At 39.8% G+C, this 24,392-nt stretch overlaps 4 protein-coding genes across 14 annotated transcripts in view; 2 read left to right on the top strand and 2 right to left on the bottom strand.

Moving 5' to 3' along the window:
- Positions 1-3,904: 3,904 nt before the first annotated feature.
- Positions 3,905-7,020, bottom strand: fbxo45 (F-box protein 45). Of its 2 annotated transcripts, none has more exons than XM_023397980.2 (3): positions 6,546-7,020; positions 5,297-5,698; positions 3,905-5,180 (listed from the first exon to the last, which is right to left on the bottom strand). In XM_023397980.2, the coding sequence occupies exons 1-3, from the start codon at positions 6,870-6,872 to the stop codon at positions 4,995-4,997; spliced, it is 915 nt and encodes a 304-aa protein (XP_023253748.1). In that variant the 5' UTR covers positions 6,873-7,020; the 3' UTR covers positions 3,905-4,994. The 2 variants fall into 2 exon arrangements, with proteins under 2 accessions (XP_023253748.1, XP_023253749.1); XM_023397981.2 differs by having other exon boundaries at positions 5,342-5,698; positions 6,546-7,016.
- Positions 7,021-7,210: 190 nt separating this feature from the next.
- Positions 7,211-14,742, top strand: fam168b (family with sequence similarity 168 member B). Of its 8 annotated transcripts, none has more exons than XM_087171731.1 (8): positions 7,252-7,718; positions 10,192-10,274; positions 10,835-10,926; positions 11,047-11,130; positions 11,551-11,693; positions 11,859-12,060; positions 12,993-13,117; positions 13,205-14,742. In XM_087171731.1, exons 3-7 carry the CDS (start codon positions 10,857-10,859, stop codon positions 13,103-13,105), a joined length of 612 nt encoding a protein of 203 aa, XP_087027857.1. In that variant the 5' UTR covers positions 7,252-7,718; positions 10,192-10,274; positions 10,835-10,856; the 3' UTR covers positions 13,106-13,117; positions 13,205-14,742. The 8 variants fall into 8 exon arrangements, with proteins under 8 accessions (XP_087027859.1, XP_087027858.1, XP_087027857.1 ...); XM_087171728.1 differs by having other exon boundaries at positions 7,258-7,718; positions 11,044-11,130; XM_087171733.1 differs by lacking the exon at positions 10,192-10,274 and having other exon boundaries at positions 7,211-7,718; positions 11,599-11,693.
- Positions 14,743-15,294: 552 nt separating this feature from the next.
- Positions 15,295-22,814, top strand: rbbp8 (retinoblastoma binding protein 8). Of its 3 annotated transcripts, none has more exons than XM_023398012.2 (19): positions 15,295-15,421; positions 16,391-16,526; positions 16,650-16,692; positions 17,221-17,316; positions 17,392-17,483; positions 18,344-18,416; positions 18,731-18,912; positions 19,044-19,139; positions 19,607-19,683; positions 19,791-19,858; positions 20,040-20,301; positions 20,585-20,756; positions 20,880-20,968; positions 21,364-21,463; positions 21,607-21,777; positions 21,896-21,938; positions 22,130-22,217; positions 22,300-22,441; positions 22,539-22,814. In XM_023398012.2, the coding sequence occupies exons 2-19, from the start codon at positions 16,427-16,429 to the stop codon at positions 22,637-22,639; spliced, it is 1,995 nt and encodes a 664-aa protein (XP_023253780.1). In that variant the 5' UTR covers positions 15,295-15,421; positions 16,391-16,426; the 3' UTR covers positions 22,640-22,814. The 3 variants fall into 3 exon arrangements, with proteins under 3 accessions (XP_023253780.1, XP_023253781.1, XP_023253779.1); XM_023398013.2 differs by having other exon boundaries at positions 15,333-15,486; positions 20,079-20,301; XM_023398011.2 differs by having other exon boundaries at positions 15,333-15,486.
- Positions 22,815-23,070: 256 nt separating this feature from the next.
- The window catches only part of slc35d4 (solute carrier family 35 member D4), a 6,401-nt gene continuing 5,079 nt past the window's right edge, over positions 23,071-24,392 (bottom strand). Inside the window, exons 13-15 of the mRNA XM_023398028.2 lie at positions 23,944-24,037; positions 23,683-23,747; positions 23,071-23,259 (exon numbers count right to left, since the gene is read on the bottom strand). Coding sequence (XP_023253796.1) covers positions 23,196-23,259; positions 23,683-23,747; positions 23,944-24,037 — 223 coding nt within the window. The 3' untranslated portion in view covers positions 23,071-23,195. The remainder of the gene's footprint in view (positions 23,260-23,682; positions 23,748-23,943; positions 24,038-24,392) is intronic.

The raw sequence follows: 24,392 nt of genomic DNA, 5'->3' as shown, positions 1-24,392 counted from the left end.
TGGACCTGAAGCTCTATTTTGTCTTTTGGTTAAGTCTATTTCTGAACTTGTTTTTAGTTGCCCATGGGTGCAAGAATGGGGAATTAGGAAACAGGAAGTGATGGTCCCGTCCTTGGAGAGCTGATTACTAAGTGATCCCTTCCTGTTTTCACACTGGACATCTCTAGCTCTCACTTCTGACTCTGTTGTAAGTTTGAGTATCAACAAGATTTTCTTAGCGATAAGAATCCATGTTGAGTAGGATTTACTCTGCTTAAGTAAAACCAGAGAGAGAGCACATGAGCTGGTTGTACAAAGTGAAAAAACACAACAATAAGATGACCTGTGTTCACTGTCACTGTGTCCAGCCACCACTGCCCGTATGCTCATGTACAGCTAATCTCATATATTGCAAACATGAGGTTCACTGTGGGCCCACTAACATTCAGTTTCATACATAGGCTACACTTTGTCCCTACCAACCCTTGCAGTTTCTCCAGTGACCAGGAGTGACAGCAATACTGCAGAACAGTGGCAAGGACACCACAGAAGAAGAATGTTGGGGGCATTCTTGTGAAAGAGGGTTGAAGTTGTCATTCATGACCTTTGCTGCATGACCTTCTTCTATTATTCGATGTCATCTCTCTCCTGTCACTATCAAATAAATAAAAATCAAACCTGAAACTTAAAAATAAAAGAATAAACATTCTTTACGAGGTTCCTTGGGGAGTTTTTGACCATTAGTAGTGCTATGGAGCAGTTGAATGAGTTTTTGTTTGTTATTGTGCACAGACATTAAGACGCAAATGCACGTGGGTAACGTGAGACATGAAGAAGGAAGACACTGCTAGGAAGTGATCATGAATGTAATCAAACTTTTGAACTGCTCAGCTTTGTTTTGTGAGAAAGAAAAATCATTCTGCAGTATGACAGACATGTCACTGTTAACCCCCCTGCCTTACATCTCTGGTCAGTCTCAGTCTGACTTGAAAAAATATCTTCACAGTGGACATAAACTGTTACATGGGCATGGTCTACTGGCTCCAGATGTTACATGTACATGGTTTAAGTAGCTGTGTAAATCAGCATGTTCACTTCCACCTGTGGACTTGTGCAGTAGTGTGAACATGTGCAGCAGACGTGTGAATACCGAGAACTATTCTTTATCTGTTTCAGGACTTGAAGCCTCATCAACACATAGAATGAAAATTTGCATTCTATTTCTGCGAGCTGAGAGGATAATGTGGCAGTTGGGGTGTAAAGTCCCATGGGTGAGGGCGGGTGAGGGCGTGTGTGAGCAACTCATACCCAGCAGCAACAATGACAACTGCAAACATAAGGATGAATTCTTAGTCTCTCAGGTTTAGTGTTTTTCTTTTAATTTCCTGTTTCACTTTCTTTCCTAACAGCAGATAGAGACATAATTCACATCTTCCACCTAATATCTTTCAAACATACATCACTTGTTTTTCAATATTATAAGCTTTAAATTTTACTGCTCTGCTGCAGATCAATGACAACAGATCCAGTTTTCGAAAACCTACTTGATACCAGATTTATTATTAAGCAGAAGGTGGAAACCTCTATCTTCTTGAGACTTCCCTCTGCACATGACCGGGCTTTTCTGTGGTGGCAAGGCACATATTTGTGTAATCATCTTGTCAAGTTGATCACTGTCCTCTTGTGGAAACAGGATGTATTACATTTTATAGGACCCCTCAAAAAAATTAAGGTTTCTGAAAGTTTCAAGTCAGTCTTACACTGTTTGTGTTCTCAGAAGGATTTAAGATAAAGGAATACATTATTTATGATGTAAAGATATTTCTAAAATTAAATATAAACAAGTGCAAAAGCTCAAGTGTGACCTATAACACAGACCGTGGGACTGTGGTTTCTGATTTGACTGTCTCTCTCATCAGATCACTAGCTTCTCAGTTTTAAAGTGATACTAGCCTTTCCTAATGTTGTTAGAGGCCTGTTTGTTTTGCTCTGAAAAGCTGGATGTCAAAAACTTGCTCCTAAATCCAGATAAAACTGAGATACTGTTCATTGGCCCAGCCCGACACAGATACCAGTTTTACCAAGTAACTTGACAACTGTTTGATTCCTCAAAGTCTGACAGCAAAGAACCTTTTGATCAGCACATTAAAGAACTCTCTAAGATCACCTTTTGAGTCATATTTCATACCAACCACCGACATCTACCTCATGGTGGAGCTAGAGAAAAAAATCATCAATAGGATTCACATCGATGCAGGGATGTAATGGATTAATGTATGGGAACAAGGTCAATCTAAGGCATGTGTAACAGGTTTGATGGTGCTCTTAAGGAAACAGGTAGTGACACTGCAATTAGAAACACAGCCCGGAGGAAATCAGACTGACTGCCAGACAGGCAGCGTGGTTAAAACAAGTAAAGGTGAAGAGACTGACACTGATAAACAGTCTGAACAGGACAGAATGACAGGAAAGTGGAGAGACTGCTCTGTATTAGGAAACACTCAGACAGAGAAATTCAAAGACAAAGGGACCATATAAGGCAGCCACGCTCTTAGCATTGGACACACATATTCAATAAATCATTATCCTCTCCTATACACCGCAGCAGAACAGTGTGTCCACTGTGGTGTCTTTTGTCTCCTGCTGATGGAGGCTGAGTGTCTGTGAGTGTGGCACTTTGGTTTTGTCTGTTTATCCTAAGTTATGAGTCATGATTTCAAAACAAAAAGATGCTGCCTGAAATTTGTAAAATGCATCTCACAACAAACATACCAGACACATATTGAGAGCAGTAAAATGTTCCAATCAACTGAATATAGCTTGAGTCCGGTGTTGCACCACCTTTATAAATCATTTTGTAAATGGTTAGATGAATAAAATATAGTAGCAATTTAGTGGGAGACTCCAGATAAAAATACCACCAATGTGAAGCTTAAACTGTTTTGTTTGTCAGAGGAGGTGATTCAGGTTATTTTTAGGTCTTGTCAGGGAAAATATCTTGATGCAGTCTTTAAATTAGTATTGCTGAAGGATGACTTTTGCTCTGCTAATGCAGGTTTCCTATTTTTGGCATATGTTGTTATATTTGTGAGGTCTTCCTGTTTACAGTTTAGTAGTGTTACTACAGCAGGTCAGGCATATGTGTGGCAGATACCAGCTTCCTGTCTTGAATAATAAGAGGCTCTAGAATTATTTTAGATATAAAAAAAGGCTTTCTAACTGTTTATTCAGCCAACAGAAATATACTTATGATCCTAGCAATGTAAAATTTCAATATTTTTAGCTGTTGCTAAAAATATTGAAATTTAACAGCACATACATTATACATTGAAAGATAACTTAAAACATTAAAACTAGAAAGATAATATATTAATTTAGTGAGATAATGTATATTATGATTTGGCGCTATACAAATAAAATTGAATTAAAAAAGTGTTAATGACATGATTCAAAATGGTGTCTGACAGCGAACCTTAGTCTTATAACTTCCTGTTCTCTATACTGGAGATCAGATGTATTTATATTCTTCTGTCTTCTGTGGAAACAGGTAAAAGATGAGAGCTGTGGACAGACTTCCTCTTGGTATAGTATATAGTATATAGAGTAGTATATAATATAGAACATTACATGACATACTTTTCATGCAGACTCACTCTCAGGCTGATGTGTGACCTGCCTGTGTTGTGCAGTTTCTTTTCATGCTGGAGGAACTAATGTATCTGAAGTGGTTCGTCTTGTATATTTCATAATTTGTCTCCATTCTTTACAGTAAATCAATGTCCTAAAGTAGCTCCTGCAGTTACTGTATAAGCATGTCATCACTAGCCTACAAAATCCATGTATCTGCAAAACCTTTCATGGGCTAAGAAAAACAGTCCTGTTTTTCACCTTTGTGACAATGTATTTTTCACATAAATCAATGGGATTTTGCATGATTCATTTATTTTAAGATTTAGGAATATTTCTCAACACGTAAAAGAACAATTTATCTGAACAATTCGAAATCACAAAATGTGGAGATACATGGTTTTTACCAGACCTTGACAATATGCAGTTTATAGGCTTGAGCTCTTTAGCTCTGAGTCTTCCTTCCAAAGTTCAGGGGACAGATTTGTGTAACATGGGCTGGAAACATGTAGTGTAACTGGACAGCTGTGACTGCGCAGATAAATCGACAGGCTGTGGTATACAACCATCTGTGCTGCAAACACAAGCATCAAACCATCTTTGTTCTAAGAGTGGCACCTTATAGACTTTATTTTCGAACCCTATAACCATACAGTATCTATAGTACCATAGATAAAACCAATAAATAGTGTGTAATACTACAGTAGCACATTAAAAAGGACACACATTAACATGATACGGATATAGTTTCCACCATTACTGGATGAGTATTTTAAAAGGGCAAATGATTCAGTCCATACACCAGTGTCCATGCACATGTGTGACAGTTGGTCCTTAAGTTCTCTGTTTGCCTTTATCAAAATACAACATTAGGTCACATTTGGCATAAAACCATTATAATCCAGTCACTGATTATAGTTCACCTGTGTTAACTCATACAACAGATAGCTATTCATAACAACGACTGTGTCACTTATTAAAATTATGTCTTAAAGTATTTGCCACAGTTTAGAAGAGTTTTGGCCTCATTCAAGCGGACAAAATATCAAGTAAATGTTCAGCACTGAATCACATGAAATTAAATTATGTTCCCCTGGTCTGTACATAAAAGGTCCAGCAGCTAAACTGTAAAAGTGGACACTTCCACGTGTTTATGACTGTCCCCACACCCTTTTCCCTGTAGTCCAAAAACTGACTGGGTTCATGTGCCGCTGTAGTAGAAATGCCAACAGTCCTCTCTACGTATGTGAATAGAGTTATTTTGCTTGGAGGAAACATGACCACTTTTGACATGGTGCAACACACATGGTTGGCACTGTGTTGACAGTCAAAGTCCTGCACTCACCAGTGGCTTGATAATTTGAATGGTGGCACATGTTATTCTGCTTCTAGCCGTCCAGAGGTTTTCCCAAGTACACCATGGTGACCTCAGTGTTTCCGTATACTGCTGAGACAGCAGGGAATAGGCAGGCTTTGGGGAGTCCACGAAATGCTACTCCAAGAAACTCAAATCCTCTCTCGAAGGCTAACGTCTTGTCATCCATGTCTAGGATCACCCGAATTCTCTCCCCAATCTGTGGACACATGATGACATGTTTATGTTGGATTAAACGGACACCAGTACCACAGCAAACTATTTGGATCAATCAGTGCAAACGTTTCAACATCATTTTAACAGAAGAATAATAACCTGATGAGGATACGAATGACATGCAGACACAACTCCAGCTCCCACCTGATATTTTGGTGCATTGTTACACTGTGGGAAATTTCCATTAACCTCCCCATTATGAAGCAGGTTGTTGTCGACCAGGTTCCAGCCCCAGCTTTGGTCATCACTGCCCAGTAGAGCAACGTAGCCCTGGCACTGCATTGCTGCCCGCTTTGTGGCGATGCCTATCACAGCCACGGTGCCAAGGGGGCCTTCCCACCAGATCTCCCAGGCATGCCGTCCTTCCGAAAAGCCAATCTTGCCACGCGCACCATCCGTGCTCTGGGCAATAGGGTTGCGGTGCAGGGTAAAGCCGTTCTTCTTCACGTAAACATTGCGAGAGCAGTCATGGGAGCTCAGAGCATGTTGAAAGGCCTTGAGCTATAGAGGACAAGAAATGGATCAGTTAATTTACTGCTGTTATAGTTTGCAGAATCTCTGCTACAGTAATTGCATTTATTGGTAATTTCTAGAGATTTGGAAAACATCTGTTACTAGATATGGATTCCTGCATATCCAAGTTGAGACACGGTCATGGATTTTGGTATTTCCACCATTGAGGACACAATGTGTTCCAACAGTTAGGGCTTTGGAGTTGTAAGTTTTTGTATGGGTGTTTCACAATTAGTTGTCTAAGTAAATGATTATGATTATGATGATCAACACAGGACTAACTCTTAATACGAAAAATATATTGAGCAGGTGTGCAAGGTTTCAATTTAAAACTGGATTTTGGCATTTTAAAGTGTCGTCTGATCTATAACTGGATCAAAGTGAGGTCTAAGGACTTCTAGGATTCCTTGAGGCAACTGTACATGGTCCCGTGGAAAATAAAGAAATGTTTCCGACTGACAGTCCCATTCAGAGACTGCTCTAAATATAGGTTTAATTTTCTATCATTTACCTGCATATGATGCAAAAGCTGTGATCTGATAAAATATGGGTCTATGGGCTAATGTGTGCTTCTGACACTTCAAAACAACCTTGCACCAAACCCCATTTAAGAATCTGCCAATTTAATTCTTATGTCTTCATTTCGTTCTTAAGGCTTTTATGGCATACGATGTTGTAGCATATTGATTTGTCCTGACGACGGTGTGCAGTTTGACTCACGCTGTAAGTGTTTGCAGAGCAAAGGTAACACTAAACGGGCAAATGTTCAAATGCATGTTGTGAACACTCACAGCCCTACCAACAAGACACAACAGTGGTACATTGGTAAACCTACTTTCCCCTTGTAGGTGGGCAGGTTACACAGGATGTCAGACCGCAGAGCCTCATCGCTCAGGGACCGGGTGCAGAGGCTGCGCCACACCTCGCTGTTTTCATCCGCGAGGATATTGTTCCAGTGCCAGCAGACCAGCGAACACCGCATCAAGTCAGACATCTCCAGATAGGAGAAAACATGCTCCAGGACCCGGGCTGGCAGCCTCCCGGCTATCCCCGCGCCTCCTCCGGCTGCAGCAGTGTAGGGAGAGCCGGCGGAGCTGCAACTAGCTGCCGCTGCTGCGCCCAGACAGGAGGAGCCTCCTCCTCCACCGACGGCTCCAGACATTATAGTCCTGCTCCTCACCGACGACACCAGCCGACAGAATAGTTTGAGCTTACACCGAAGAATGATTACTAATTATGAGTTACATAGCAACATTTCCATGAAAACACACATAAGTCGCACTGGAACCACAACACTACGGACCCTGCTCCCCCCACTTCAATGGCTGAATGGAAGTGATGCGTCAAGGTCTTGGAAGAGCAACTACACTCACTGTAATGTTAAAGAAATGAAACATATAGATTAATTAACAAAAGTAATAGTTGGTATAGATGTTACTTATAGTGGGTTATATCATGGTGGGTTGATTTATCAAATGAAGAGAAACTCCTGCTCGAGTCAAATAAATGTTATGTCCTGTCAGGACCCCAGGGCAGCGCCGCCGTGGAGCTGACACGGTGTTGCAGTGACAGGATCCCGGACGGTACAGTATAGCAGTGTGACATTGTACCGACCATGGTACCGACCCTGTCAGACTAACAGCACAGAGGAACTGGATTCAACTCAAATACCGGGGTTTCTAATAAATTCCGATTTCTGGCCTGTTACGTTCTTTTAATTTGATCCACAGTGCTTTTACTGACTGTGCTTATATTTAGAACTTAAAAATAAGGTTTAAATTTTATAAAAACATACAAACAACACATTAGAAGAAGAAAACAAAAATCAAATGATCACCTGAAAAAGCAAAGAGTAATATTAAACATTGGCAGACCACGTGACACTACTCGGAAGTGACGCGGGGTGCTCAAAAGAGTTCAGCAAAGCATCTGAGATCAAACCAGCATCAGCTACGTCTCATCTGACGGCAGAGGACCAGAGGGGGGGACAGACGGCCGGCCGGGACAGGTACACTAACTCACTTTTAGTTATTGTCCACATAAGGGGGTGTGTGTTTGTGTTTGTGTGTGTGTGTGTGTGCGCGCGCGCGCGTTACTTGTGGTACTGGGACAAGCGGAGCTGCGGGACACAGCTGTCTGTGTGCTCTGCGGCCTGTGGACAAGCTGCCCCCATTTATCCGCTGTCCGGGGCCGGTCCGGTGTTTTCCTGCGGTCAGACAGATGAGCAGCAGGTCATTGTGGACGCAGGAACGTACCTGCAGCGACAGACACGCTCAACTAACCGCAGGCTGAGAGCTGAGCGAGACCATATTAACAAAGCCCCGTACGTACCTCTCCAGTTGTTCTGCTGACAGGTTGCCATCTTTATTTCTACAGGAACATAACGTCACCTGTAAATAAAACGCTGTGTGGTCGCGTGTGTCCTGAGGCTTGAGCTCTGCTCTCTGCTCTGTTGCTGCTTGTACGTCGCTGTGTGTTTGTTGATATCAGTTTTGTGTTAGGAACGAGATGACACAGCTTGTGTTGTTTGTCCTGATACGAGCTATTAGATATTTGAATACACATGAACACCTTTTGGACAGCACGCAGTTACTGCTGCTCACTGTTCTGATGTAGAGCTATCAAATTGAGCTGCAACGTTTAGTCGATTAATTGAGTGGTTGATCAACAAATAATTAATCAACAACTACAACTGAACCGCTTTAGTCATTTTATAAATTAAAAGGCCAAACATATGCTTTTTCTAGCTCCTCAGATGTGACGATGTGCTGCTTTTCTCTGTGCTACATGATAATAAAGTGAGTGTGTTAGAAACAAACAACATCTGAAGACATCACCCTGGACTCATGAAATCTGTATAACAGGTATTTTCAGTACTTTCTGAGGTTTTATAGACAAAACATGTTGATTCATGGAGAAAACCATCAGCAGATTAATCGATAATGAAAACATTCCTTTGTTGCAGCTCTAATGTAAGTGGTTTCCATAAAAAGACTATAAAGTAGACTTGGGTTTGTGCTCACTCCATAACTGCCTAAGATACTGATATTCTGGTCACTAGACAAGAGTGGTGCATTTCATTTACTGTTTAAATTTTCTTTGTAAAGTGACGTAATGGTGTTTGGTGCACCGCTTGAGGACAGAATAGAGACAAAACTCTCCCCTGTTTTTCAACTAATGAGCATCATGTGGAGTAGAAGTCAGGATCTAAGAAAGTGTTGTTATGCAACTTGAAACACAAATCTGACGTTATTGAATAAATGTATGAAACTGTTTTAGGAAACTGTTGAAATATCCATGAGAGTCAAAAGGTGTTGATTTCAGCTTTACTATACATTGTATTGTACACATTGTCAGATTACAGTAAAAGTCAAGTTAAGTGAACAGTAAGATGTTCTCTATGGGATGGAAGAGCTCATACCTTAAACATAAACTCAGCTGCGCAGTGACAGCTGAGTTAGGGCATGTTTAAGGCAGCATCACAGTGCTTGCACTGAGTTAAATTAGGCGTACTGTGTAAAACATGAGACCAGCTCTGATTAAATATTGGATTTGCAGTTATGAATATGTGTGGACAGCACATGAAAGATAAAGGAACAAAAGTGAATATCTGTTGTGACTGTGACCTGGCAAGGTCATCCTATTTAAGCCGCTGGTATTCCTCACTGTTCTCCTCACCACATAATTATCTCATGTCCTCAGTACAACACGTTTGTTGCTTCACATCATTCTGATCACTGAAATGAAAGACTGATCTGTCTAAGTGCTGTCATGATGCATTCTTTACGCCATATACATTTAGTAGGTTTTTTTTTGCATAAGTGATAATGATATACTCTCTCCTGTCCACTAGAGAGAGCTACACTAATGATGGCTACAGCTTCACTGTGAAAATGGCAAACAAACCAAGCTACATTATTGAGATTAGTGTGACGGTTTTGACGGAATTAATCAAGAGCCTGTTATGGAACAATGAATAACCATTGCTGACCACCAGCAGAGTCGGGGGAACATCTACACTTCATCATGCCTTGCTCTGTTCCATGTGTCTGCGTGGTCTGATTGGAAGATGTCAGGTCCATTTATACAATAGATAAATAATTGTAAACGACTTCTGTTCTTCTGTATTTGACTTGCTGAGGCTAAGCAGCTCTTGACTGCAAAAGGTTTAATTAGGATCAATAATGACTGCAGTCTGCTCTGTCTTCTGGTTAAATGTGACACAAGCTGACTGTGCTTGTTAGTTCATTTAGTTGTAGCTGTGAGGTCTCGGCATTGACTCTGTTTATCATGCTAGTGAGGTGTGTTTCAGGTATTTTGTTACCACTTCTTTTTGTGTCTGAAGAAGAAAGTTTCTCACTGACTCTGAAGAGCTGCTTGTGGATCTGTGATAGATTTACCCAGTTGATCTTTACTTTAACAATGGGTGAATGAAGTCTGATGAAGCCTTTTTTCTGTTTGTTCCTGAAAACGATTCATAGCTTCAGGGCTTCAAAGCAAGTACAGCAACATCTGGTTAGCAGCTTTTAAAGACTGGGGTCGAAGCTTCACAACTGATTTTCATGTGAGCAATAAAAGTCCTTTTGTTCATTAAATGTAAATGTGACTGTGCAACATGTGACATAAATTTTGAATAAATAAACTGCCTGGATACAAAATATGCTTGTTGACACTGTATATGAATATATCTTACACCAGTAAGGTAGTAGCTTGGACTCAGTGTCACTGTTGTCTGATTTGTTTTAATCTCAGTGTTGATATTCATGTAACATTTCATGTGTTACAATGTGATGTGACTGGAGAATGAGATTTATTAAATCATCTGATTACTGTTATTCTCCTCTCTTTTTATGCCACTATTGTCCATCACATTAGATCACATAGTTTATCTGAAAAACTACCCAAACCGTCAAACTGAATTAAGCTTTTCTGAAGATCTTTGAAGCTTCAGATGTACTCTGGCAGGCGGTTGTCTTCAGCCGATCCAAGCTGTTGAATCAACAATGTTGAAACAGTGAATTCTCAGGCATGCTTCATTGTCATATGCTCATCTCTACTCTGCATTAAATTTAACATGTCATGAAACTGATGAAATTCATGTGGCCTGTGCTTCTTTCATTGCAGTATCTGTGACGACGTGACCATAATGAATCCAGTGTACAGCCCTGCGCCAACAGGGGTCCCCTTTACCAATACTAAGGGTATAGGGTACCCAGGTAATTTAATGTGTTGATGTGTAATGGTTTAAGAAAATTTCTTACTCCCAAGAGATTATCCTAAAATGAAGAAATTAACAAGGACTGACTTTTTTGTTTTCTCTTCTCTGGGTGAAGCAGCTGGATTTCCTGTTGGCTATGCAGCAGCTGCTCCAGCATACACTCCCAGTGTCTACGCAGGAGCAAACCCAGCTTTCCCCAGTGGTAAGAAGGGACTCATACATCATACATACTTCATATACCACTGTAGTATCATTAAATGAGGCCTGGCTGATAAGCAGAAAAATGTGACAGTTTAGCAAATGATTGAGTCTATAACTAGTGGATGAAATGAAAGCATTCATTCTGTAGCAGTGTAGACAGACATTTATGTTTACTGAGCTACAAGCTCCAAGTTTCAGTCTGAAGACCTTTTTCAAGATGTAAAGTCAAGCATTTGCCACCTGACTCTGATATAGAGAAAATCAGTCAAACTGCATTAGTCATACTAAAAAAAAAAAGAAAAGAAAAGAAAAGAAAAGTCAAATCACTCCAGCTGCTCTTCATCCACAGCCGGTTACTGGAAGAGACTTGTACATTTGAAAATTGTCAGCACTAATGTGAAGCGTCTTCCTCCCACTCCAGGCTATGCTCCAGGCACTCCTTTCAAAATGTCCTGCTCTCCCAACACAGGGACTGTCCCACCATACTCCTCCTCACCCAACCCCTACCCTGCTGCTGTTTACCCTGTCAGGAGCTCCTACCCCCAACAGAACCCATACGCACAGGTCAGTACGTTTATGGTTTCAATGGCTGACAGACTTTGGCACTGGTTCTGGCTTTAAGAAGTTTCAGGGATTGGCCTCAAGCTGGCGCTATAATTTCTAATCCTTGGATGTTTTTGATGTTGCCATTTCATTTTCATGTCTTTATTCCTTTCTTCTGTGATCCAGGCATTAATACCCTCACAACAACAAGGCACTTACTACACACAGCCGCTGTATGCTGCTGCACCGCCTCATGTTATTCATCACACAACCGTGGTCCAGCCGAATGGGATGCCTGCAGCCATGTATGCCCCACCAATCCCTCCGCCCCGCCCCAACGGTGTTGCCATGGGGATGGTGGCTGGCACCACCATGGCCATGTCCGCTGGTAAACCACAGTGTTTTATCAATCTAATGTTTAATTAAGTTTTATATTCATTGTTGGTCGTCATGCCAACCAACCTCATTGTTTGCTAGTGAAATATTTTATTAGGATTTTTTTGTAACAGATGCACAGGCGTCATTCATTTTATTACATTATTGTGGATTTGAAGAGAATTTTTTTCGAAGTTGGACATGAAGGAATTCAAATACATACACACATGAGCAGAAGACATCTGGCAAAGGCTAAAACAGAGGGTTTATTGTTTCTTTAAGAAACAACATGATAACATTATGTGAAAACTATGTTCAGTATAATTTCCAAGTGTGAGAGATCACTATACACAGGTCAGTTGTGGTTAAAGATGAAAGAATCTGTAAATGTTGTGAAGTAACTGAAGTTAAAACAAATGATTCTCTATTGTCTTGTGTAACATGATTTATGATAAATATTGCTTAAAAAAGTTCATGTTTCAGACCTGATTTGATTAGACCTGAGGATGGAGCTTTAATTTAATGGCCTTCTTGATCATGCTTTTGCATTATCTGAATATATAATACATATAAGTGTGGAGCAGGAGGATCACCTATGATCAATAAAATCCTCAGACTTTACTTTATATAGATTACAGACTATTTACTTATGAACATGATAAGATATACCATGTTTGACATTGATGGATGCATATTTATATTTAGTGTCGTTTTGGATGTGTTTGTTTAAATCTGTGTATTATGTTTGTGCCCATGTGGCTGTGTTTATGTATTTGTTATTTTCCGATGTTGGAAATCTCCTGCTCCTGTGTGTCAGATATCCATATTTGGATTATGTTAATGTGTTATGTTGTTAGATACTGGTAGATACAATAAAATTAAGTCAGTCATTCTTTCACATATTGAATAGAAAATATGGTTAATGGTGTTCACTCTGCTTCTCAGGAACTTTGTTGACGACTCCATCACCAGCGCCTGTTGCCCCCCACCAAGTCACGATGCCCACATATCGGCCTCCTGGCACACCCAGCTACAGCTATGTGCCCCCGCAGTGGTGAAGAGAGGGAAGCGTGAGTATGATGTGTGGATCTAAAACAATTCACTAAAGATACATGCAGATTCAAACTTTGTATTTCTACGTGTTGTTCTCCCTGCAGGTCAGAAGATGGTAGATATGCATTCACACTCTACTCCAGTGTTTTTTGCTCTTGGTGAAGACCTGTTCTGCCAGTGTCTGCAACCAGTTACTCTTCTTCCAGCATAATGTGAATCTAAAACACAAATACATAGAAAGAGGCCCATTCAGACAGGGGGGAGGTGAAGAATAGGCTCGTCCCCATGACCCCCTCTTAACGGAATAAGACTGCATCCCACGCCACACCCCAGCGCCAGCACCCCTACAACCTGCCGCATATCTCACATCAAACAGCAAAGCCTCCATGCAAACTTTTTGTGGACTGTCATGCAGGTTTTTATAGTTTAAACTCTTAAGTGGTGAAAAGGGAGTTTGGAATTGTTTTGTTTTTTTTGTTTTTTTTTTAATTTGGGAGAAGCATACGGTGTTGAATGCATGTGTATATATAAATATATGAAGTATTGCTAGCTCAGTCTACCTGCTGTGACAGATGCAAAATCAACAAAAGGCACACATCCAAAGGAACTTAAAAAAGTAATAATCTGCAATGCTGAATCACCAGTGACCATGTCTTATATGTGAAAGAAAAGACAAGAAACGTTTCTTCATGCAAAAACATACCTGCACAAATCAGTGCAGACTAAACTGTACTATTTTCACTGCTTTGTGTTTTGGTAAGTGATGCTAGGTTTTTATTGTTTCTTTCAGTGATGCAGTATATGCATTATGTCTTACCATTTTTGTATTTTAGGAGAAAGGTTGAACTTTGAGTTTATGCCTCTGACTGATGGCCATACCTACACTTCATCACTTCATGTGTTTTATTTTTCCTGCCATGCCACTCGTTTTAGGAAAAAAAACCCATCTGAAGCAGCTTTTGTTTCCTGCTTGAAACACTTTTGGGTGATTTCTGTGTTAATTCACTTATTTTAGCTGCAAATATTAGTGGTGGGGAGCAAGCAGAGGATGTTTTTTTTATTTTTTATTATTTGCACCGTGTGTGTGTGTGTGTGTGTGTGTGTGTGTGTGTGTGTGTGTCTGTGTGTGTGTCTGTGTGTGTGTGTGTGTGTCTGTGTGTGTCTGTGTGTGTCTGTGTGTGTGTGAGAGAGAGAGAGTCTATGTGTTTGCATGAAAGAGGACTAAAATAAAAACCATTAAAAATGTTGCCACAGTGTGACATGCTTTGCGTTTTTGACCTGTTACAATAATCAGTTTGTCCTTAGGTCTGAAGCGCTACATCATGAAATCACTGCTAACTGTGTACATGTTAGGGAAACATGATGTGGTTAAACTCCATTTGTGAAAAGCATTACTGAGTGAAGGCACTAATTAAAAAAAAAAAAAACGTTCATAAAGATATCTGACCTTTTGACATCGCTCGCTCGCTGTTATACCTCAAGGTTCCAGGCTGACCCACATATCACTGTTTCAGACATGCTTTTCTATGTTGCCTCAGTCACCTCAGTTAAATAATATGTTTTGTAAATGTTATTTTTGTGATTTTGGTTCTTGTTTTGTATTCTAAAGAAAGACCAAAAATAAAAACAAATATCAGAATAAGCAGTGTTTCCCTATGTGTATGTGTATGTGTCAGTATTTTTTTATCCCCAAAAAACACTTGGCAGGCAGATATGAAGTGTATATGTGTAAATTATTATCAGACTGATTTTCTGATATTTTACACACTGAACGGTTGTTAACTCCAGTTGCTCATAGCTGGTTGCAGTCTTACTGTTTTAATTGGATAATTCCAGTTTTTTTGTCTGTTAATTACTTGACACGCACACATACCAACACACCTGACTAAAGCAGTTTGATAAAGCAACTTTGAAAACAAATAGGCAATAAATGCAAACTAAAATAGTCCAAGTTCTTAGAATAGATTTAGGCTTTGGAGGATAGAGGATCCATTGTAGCTCAAACTGCCCTTAACTGCAAATTAGTGATTGAGCAAATCATATACAATCATAAGTTGGCAGTAATACAATAAGGCCGTTGAACCGATAGGTTAAACCCATGGATGTATGAAGAGGAAGACTTCCCAGCATGCAGCGGGGCGTATGCCTGAAAAATACCCGTAGCATTGACGTTACTTCACCAGTAGGAGACAGCAGTGCATTGAACCGTGCCCAGCCTGCCCGAAAGGAGAATAATAATAAGAAGAAGAAGCACGTCGCCGGTGGCGCGTCAGTTTTGAGTCTGTTGTGGACTTTCTCGAAACGGGAGACCTGATTCCTGAGTGAGTTCTAAATCGACGTTAACTTGTCGGCCTAACTGTTTTAGGCTGGATTAAACCCCGTCGGTGTAAGTCCTGTTTACTTTAAAGCTACTTTTAAGCTAACTAACGTCAGCGTTTGTCGCTCTATTGTCATTGTGGTTACCGACAGACTGTATATACAGTACAGTATATATATGTACTACATATATTGTTGGGTGAGCAAATGCGCCGTTAATGTTTAGCCTACTTTAAAACCGGGAAATATAACGAAGTGCGTGTTTTGTATTGTGCTTAGTATGTAACGTCAGGGCCGGATTTACCTCCTGAGGGACCACAGGGGTAAACATCCGTGGGTGGCCCCTGTTGTACATGTCACCCAGCACTCTGGAGCTGAAATGATTAATTGAATAACTGAATAGGTCATGGACTGAGAAAATCAGTTGGCAACAATTCTGATATTTGATTAATCACTTGAGTCAGTTTTTAAGCAAAAACGTAAAAAAAAAAAAAAAAATCTTTCAGGGGACCTGGTGTTTATCTCTGTGACTCATGAGAGACAAACTGGGGCTGGTGTAACACTAGTATGAACAAAATACCTCAAGAGTTGAGTGTAACTAGTGAGCCTTAGAATGGACATATAACAATGTAAAATTTCTCTGTGTATAGTTAGTTTAGATAGTTGTATAATATAAGAGACACAAACTGGGGATACTGGTAAACGAAAGATTAACTGAAATGAAAAATAATTTCACTCTTGCCAAGCAAATATAAAGTACATAACATGAGGAAGGAAACGAGGCATGAGGGATATTGGCAAAAATATTGTTGATGTCATTATAAAGAACTGCAGCTGGATTGACAAGACAGAAATAAGGCCATAGTGCTTGTAGTGCAATATAGTAGTATTACATTGAGAGACCAATGTGTGCATCGAATCATACATGAATACAGATATGTGATAAACACTTGTCTTTTTGTGTTGGCTGGTAGTTGGAGGGCTGGCTGTGTTGTAGCAGTGACTGCAGGATGAGCAGCCCAGGACCAAGCAGCGGGACAAACAAATCAGTAGAACTCTTTGAAGAATTATGGAGACAGCTTGGCGAGTGCCACCAGAATGCACTTCAAGGTAACTGACCCCATGATGTACTGTGTGCATACATCAAGTGAATTTTCAATTTTCTTATCGGTTTGTGTCAAATACTAAAATAAAATGTACTCTGGGGTTTTATGCATCTGTTGCTGTTCTCAGAACTGGAGGCGAAAGTGAGCAAGTTGAAAAAGGAGCGCCGTTTGTGAGTATACTGTGTCACTCTGCTTTTAAAAATAATAATGATGACCCTAATAACGGAAGCATTTTTAACCCTAACTTCAGAATATTATTTGTGAATGTTTAAATGTAGTCTTGTTGCCATTATCTATCTAGGAGTGTTTTCTGTATAAGATTAAAAAAGAATACCTATAAATTTTCAAGAACAGGATTCAGCATTGTTGTTTTGTCCGACCAACAATAAAACCCAGAGATCTTTGGTTTAAAATTGGTTATGCCAAAGAAAAGCATCAAATCCGAGGAAATCTCATATACACTTTGTCTGCAACGTGTTATGGTCACAATGTCTTCTATGTCACTTTTTGTTTGTCACTTTCTATTTTTTCACCAATAAAAAAACAAATCTGAGGAGCCAAGGACAGCAAATATTTGCTGTTTTTTGCTTAAAATATATAACGATGGGTCAATTATAGAAATAATTTCTGTTGATCAATTGATCATTTGATCAATTAATCGTTGCAGCTAAGACTGTCATTGTTCTTGTTTTCTACAGAGATGCCCAGAGGCTTGGGTTGTTTTACAATCGCAACCAGCAACTGAAGGAACAAAACACAACCCTGCAGGACACCATCAGTCTCTTGGAGGAAAGGTAACATCCTCCCAGACAGGTTAAGTTGAAATCATATGAAACATAAAGGCAAGAAGCTATGTTCACTGTTTCCAGGCTCCGAGAAGGAGAGTGTGATCAATGTGCCATCTTAGAGGAGAACCTGAAAAAGGACCAGGACCAGAATCTGAGCCTCATCACCAAGCTGAGTGAGTTGTTCTTATTCTACTGTTTGATAGAGCAGTGGCTAACTACAGAGTAACACTACCTGTTGTGAGAAAGAAAGAGAGAACACACAGGTGAACCTCTTATAAAAGAGGACATCGAAAATATTTTGTTTTTGCAGTAACATTAACCTTCAGGACTGTGGTTTGTGGTTTAATGTGACATGTAATGTAGTTTCAGTAAACTGTTAATTAAGCCCTTAAATGGCATTTTATTTCCAATATACAGCCTATCAAGTTTTTCAGGCTTTCCTTTTTAGCGTCCTTAGTTCTAGAGATGGTTACATCAGTCTAGGTTTTGATCATCTGACTGTCATGGTGCCTAGAGGAAGCATCCTCCTGACTTTAGTGACCTTTTTGCTTATCCTTGGAGATATCTCAACATCTAGTGGATGGACTGGCACAAAATTTTCTACAGACCTGCATGTTATCCACACAATGAATCCTAATAACTTTTCCTCTAGTGCCATCTTTAGGTCAAAATGTCAGTTTGTCCAGTACTCTGCTCTTATGACCAAAATACTGTTCTTAGTGTTTAGTGCTAATCAGCAAATGTTAGCATGTTAACACACTAAACTAAGATGGAGAACTTGTTCAACATGTTAGTATTGTCATCTTGAAAATGGAGCTCAAAGCACCATTGTGTTTAAGTGAGGCCTCACAGAGTAACTAACACTATTGCAAAATCTCAGTCTTGTCTAAATATAGAGAAGCCTCATGAGATTTATGATTGTATTGTGGATTTATGTTGACTATACACTGAACCATGAGATAAAGCTCTTGGTATGTTGAAGAGCATAACGTTAGTTGTGATGAAACTCTGTTGTTTGTGATTTGTTCCACAGAGAGTGAAAGAAACAGCCTGGAGGATGAAAACAGAAAACTTCACACGGAGCTGCAGAAATTAAAGATGTCTCTGTAAGCTCTTTAGTCTGTTAAAGCCGTGTTTTGTCAACATCTTGTCTGTTCAATATGTTCAATTGTTCAACTAAACAAAAAACAGCAAATTTTTCCGTATTCTGTAAAACCTGCCCAAGACGGCTCCAAACCCTGCAGGTCCTGCTGGTCCTGCAGGGTTTGGAAACAAAAAGTGGTTTCACTTCTGCTTAGGTCTCAAGTCACCGCCATACATTTCTATAGAAGGACAGGTTGAGTTATTAATTTGTGGTGTTCTTTGCAGGAACAAGTTTCAGTTCTCAGTTAGACATTACTGTGTATATTTTGTTTTTCAGCTCAGAGCACCAACAGGCCTCACCCCCAGAACAGGAGGAAGGCATCATCCCAGACTCACCTGTCCTGCCGAGCTCGCTGCCCGTGGCAAACAGACTGAAGAAACGTAAAAATATCAACAAACACAGACACGTTCATTACACAGAACTGCCTTTACCACAGCGTGAAAAATCACTCTTCAATGGTCAGTCTACTGTAAAGTAACCTCCAGACATTTAATGCCCTTGTCTTTTTCCTGAATCCCCTGCCTGAAGGCACCCAGTCTTCTAACATGTGTTGTTGTTGTTGTTGTTGTTGTTGTTGTTGTTGTTTCAGAGCTGAATGAGGAGCCTGATGATGCCTCAAAGAATCCTGGGAGAGCAAAAGTGCTTGTACCCAATACATGTGAACTGGACATACCCCAAATCTCAGGTATGACATCATCCAATGTACTCCTGTTAAAAAATGTAAAAACAGGAAGGACGGTATTCGTAGTTTCTAAGAGAACAGAAACTGGAAACTGTTACTTTATACAGTATTTCTTCCCTTGAGTTATTTGACACCCTTTTGTGCTCTTAGTGGTTTTGTCTGCGCTCTAGTGTGTATATTTCTGACAGCTCCCAATGCAGCACCAGGCAACATTTATCTATACAAACACACCCATCATATCAGCTTAATTCACACACAGAAAACTCTACCTTGTTGGCTCTGATTACATCCTGGAAACACCAGGAAACTGATGAGTGAACTTTATAGCAAAATATAAACTGCCTCTGAAACATAATCCATCCAGGGAAATTGGATTTAGTCCCACCGCTGTCATCTGATATGGGAGTGATGTACAGACTGTGAGCCCTGTGTTGTGACTGTTGGTTGAACATGTCTCTGTATCTTTTCAGATGATGTGACTCATGATATGGAAGAGGTGATTGCAGAAACCTGTGCCCTTGAACTTCATCTTGACAGTGGTCACATGGTAGGTACGGTTCATACGGGTACAGTGTAATCACTACATAATAAATGATAAATGACATAAATTGAATTTTTAAACTCTTCTGCTTCCTTATTTTTTTCTCTGCTCAGAAAACTGAAACGACTGCAGGGCAGCAAAGCAGCTCAAAAACCCTCTGGAAGAATGAAGTTTGTTTAAAGTAAGGATGACAACTGTCGGGACACATTCACTTGCTGAAAAGTATCAATCTGCAAATTCGTGATTTAGTGGTTTTAAATAATAACATATAAACTAAAAATGTACAATGTGCAGAATTTGAAAAATTCAGGCTTGACCTAGGAAAAACAGTAACACAACCATGTTGGTTTTCCTGCCTCAAGGCCTTACTTCTCCTCCCCTTCATCCACCCTGATCTACAGTCCAGACTCAACCACAGAAAAGTCCCCGTCTCTTCTCCCCGGAGTCAAGAGGTTTTCAGAAGGTAACTCCATTAACGAAGCAAAACGGAAGAAGGAGGGAAGTGACAACAGTCAAGGGATCCAGGAGAAGGGGGACATACAAAGGGAAGGCAAACGCATGAACAGACAGACCTCAACACCTTTGAGCAATCAAAGCTTCATGAAGCAGCCACTGGACAGTAAGGTCAGAGATGTATCTGAAAGGCTCATATGAATGAGTGTCAGATAGCAAGATGAATTGCAATACCATTATCAGGTGGTGTTTGTGAACCAAATCTAGTTTCCTGGCTTCTATATCCTGTAACCAACTGTATCCATCTTTTCAAACTTTCAGCAAGTTTAGGTTTTGAACTAAATCTTTCTTCCAAGACTCTTCTGATGTGAAAAGGTTACATTTTAGCTGTTAATGAAACATTGAACAGAATAATTCTTCAATGTGGTTTTAAATATTCTTTAACATTAAACAGGTTCAGGCAACACAAAATGGGACTTCCAGCCAAAGGCTTAATGTTTCCTGTGCAAGTCCTGCTTTCAAGAAACCAAATGGGAAGGTTAAAGGAGACGGGGAGGGTGATAGGAAGGAAAGACACCCCCTGCACGTTCTGAACGCTTCACATGACCAACATGAAGCAGAGAATGGTGAGTTTTCTAACCTGCTACTGTCCTTTGTGATACAGATCATTTGAAGGACAGTCAGGTTGAGTGTTTCTTCATAATATTCAGTTGAATTTTAATATGACTGTGCTAACTGTGCTTTCTTAGCTGAAGGGAAGCACAGAGTGGAGCCCATGTGGAGCATTGACCCTGCACTCAACATGTCCATGTATGACAGTGAGTGGAGAGGAGATGAGGTACAGTCACATGACCTGCTACTCAGCTACTGAGCCTTGTTTTAGCAATAAAGCTGCATTGTTCTGAACAAAGAGGATTATAAAGAGTCCCTCATTAAATATGAATTGGGTGAAGCATGAAATTTTTCAGGTCTGTTGACAAAACTTTTTTTAAGGCTGCAGTATGATGTACTGTTAAGCAAACATCCTGTCAGCTGTAAAGTGACAGCCTGTGACTGCTGGTCCAATTTGCTAGTGAAGTTTTTCTGTGGTTGACACCTATCGGGAATCCATAGACTTCTCGTGAATGTGACTGTGCATGAAAAGTGAAAAGGTCTGAAAGACATTGGTGATGTCTTGTCACTAGTATTCATGTGGATATATGGAGTCTGACAGAGGTTTTGTTTGTATTTTAGCAAAAAGAAACACAGTGTCATGGAGAACTGGCAGATACTGACTGCACCTGGGTCAGTCACAGCTTACTCCAGCATCGGGACAGGAGGGACAGTGTATCTGGTGAATATAAACCTCAACCTTTAGAATAACTGCTCACTGAAATGTTGTGATTGACATAAGCTGATACTGTCTTATCTGCAGAAACTGATAATGCGCTGTGATTAAAACGTTTTATTGACAGTTTCACGTGTGTTGTTTTCAAGGACTTGGCGAGAAGGCCAACGACAGTTTGGATATGATGTTCGACACTACAGCTTACGGGGAGTACAAGTCTTACAACAGTTCACACTTAGGCCAGAGCCAGCCCTGTGCCAAAGATGATGGTGATGATGATGATGATGATGAAGAAGAAGAGGAGGAAGAAAAAGACAGTGGTAGGGTTCCAGACTAAGAGGAACTGAGTGTGTGTTTGTCATCAGTTTGACCAGTATTTCTGTGTTTGTCATCAGAGGTGAGCTCTTGAAATTAGCTTGTGTTTGTTTCCCAAACTAGAACGAGATCCTCCTGAAAACTCTCCAGGTCACAGTAAAGCACGGTGAGCCTTACTGTCTTACACAGTAGTCGGGGGGTATTCTTACTGGGCTTTGGTTGCTGTATATTTTATGCTTTGGTGTACATTTGAAGGTTAACAGAGACGAGGAAAAGTAGCAGACAGACTTAAGTTTTTAGATTCCAGGCTCACAGACGTTGTAAGTTTCCCACCTATATGATCTCTCTCTGGATCAGACACCCAACATTTGCACACGTGGCAGTATTTCGCAAGAAAGACGAAAGAAGAAAACTGAAGGGCACTACCTGCAAGGAATGTGAAATTGTAAGTATTTTGACTATGAAGCTAAATAACACTGACATGTTTTAACGATGATTCTATTTAAAGTATATTTTTTTTCCTCCAGTATTACGCCCATCTTCCAGAGGAGGAAAAGGAGAAAAAATTGTCTGCATGCTCAAGGCACCGTTTTCTTTACATTCCTCCTTGTACTCCTGAAAACTTCTGGGAAGTTGGATTTCCATCAACACAAACATGTATTGAAAGAGGTAATTTAACATTAAACCACTGTAGTGATACATTAGCAGAACATTTTATCCCACATGCTCTGTTGCACTATCTTCACTTTCCTTTCCTTGTTTGTAGGTTATATCAAGGAAGAGAAGAATCCTCAGGTACGTTCACGGAGAAGACTACCACTCAATGCTTTTTTTTCCCCAAAGCAGGAGAGAAACCAGCAGAGCTGAAGAAGTTTTCTGTGTGGGACTGTTTGAATCGACCTATTTACAGCAAAAAAACATATGAAGAATGTTGTTATATTTCATTTCAACATGTTGTCTGTAACTGTAAAAGTTTGTTTCTGTAAATACTAAATATGCTTAGCATATGTTTAGATAAATAAAGGTTACCTACATGTCTATGGAGGGTTGTACATGCTGCAGTTCTTCATTCAGTCGGATTGAACATAATCAAGTGTTTAACTCAATAATATCAAGATCCTGTGAAGCACAGTAACTACACTGTATATGAAGAACATGTTTCTTTTACTTTTACTGCATACTTTACTTTTACTTAAATCTAACTTTAATGCTTTTTGTTGAAACTTATTTCAGTCTTTGTTCAACATACAGTGTATCAGTTTACCTGTGAGATTAGAGTACAATGAAAAGACAGTATGTACACAAAGATTATTTTATTTGGTCAGCAGGTTATCAGAGTACACAGAAAAGATTAGAAAAATATTTTCTTTTAAATTTCTAGAAAAAAAAAATCTCTTCATGCTGTAGTGCACGTTGTGGTTCATCACAACCGAGGTTCTCTGTCCGAATACACCAGCAGGGCCTCGCCAACATGGCTGATGACCACACTGTAACCAAATAATATAAATACGAACAGTTTAATGATTCATCTTGTTCGAAGATGTTTGGTGGTTTCAGAAAGGTTCTAAACATTTTAATCTGAGAAAAAGAAGTAAATAACTTAAGGTTGGACATAAAGAAATCTGAACAGTGAATCCAGTTACACCATGCATTTAGTTAATTAGATATATTTCAAATCAATGTTTTGCACATTTTTCTTTTATTCATTTCATCAGACAGCTTCTAAAACATTACAAAAAACAAAACACTGGATTCAATAATAATTTCACATGCAGATATCCTTCAGAACTGTCACTTGGATCAGTTTATAGACCAAGAAATAGCTCCACTCACATATCAGACTTTTCTGACAGCTAAAACAAACACACCTACACATCACCTACAAGGATTAAGGCAGCTGAGCTACTCACCACATCAAAGATGGAACATTAATGTCCATGGAGAAAATGAATGGGGAGAGGGACATAGCAGTAACCTGTGAAGAAAAGATTACAGAATATGACTACTTTTTATCTGTTTGATTTCACATAATCAACCATTTTGTTACAACATTGATGCTTTAAATCATTTAAGCTTTAGTTGATGACTCAGAAACATAATGATTCTCTCTGTCTGACTGGTTAGTGTTCCATTCTAACGTATTTTACCATATGAAAATGTCACTCACGCACCTTTGACAAAAAAATCCAGATCCCAAAGTGCTCCAGGGACAAGCCACTTTTCAGTTTGACTGTGGCCAACAGCAAAAAGAACCCCAGCAGTGCACTGTGGTATAAGAGACAGCTGTGATCAAAGTTATGGCACTCAAAATAAATAACACCAAAACAGTTTAGTTTTAAATTAAAATACAGAGCTGTATCATTTGGACAAAAAGTGTGAGACCTTTACTGATACAGGGGAATCTAGTATGAAAACTAAAATGAAAACTTTTAAGTACCAAAAATCGTTTCAATGTAGTTTTACGGCTCTCTCGGGCTTCTCTCTGGAGCTATAGCAACAACAGGTCAGTTGGGTGGCGACTGCTTTGTTGTGACATCACAAAGTTACAGAAGTTCTGATGGCTTGTTTTAAGGCTCAGTTTCTGAATATGGGCTGTGTGTATTTCTCTGTGGACTAAGCA

The sequence above is a fragment of the Seriola lalandi genome, unplaced genomic scaffold (genome assembly GCF_002814215.2).
Source record: "Seriola lalandi dorsalis isolate HSWRI2012SDOR001 ecotype SW California unplaced genomic scaffold, Sedor1 jcf7180002054972, whole genome shotgun sequence".
NCBI lineage: Eukaryota > Metazoa > Chordata > Actinopteri > Carangiformes > Carangidae > Seriola > Seriola lalandi.
This window is presented reverse-complemented; position numbering and strand designations above follow the sequence as displayed.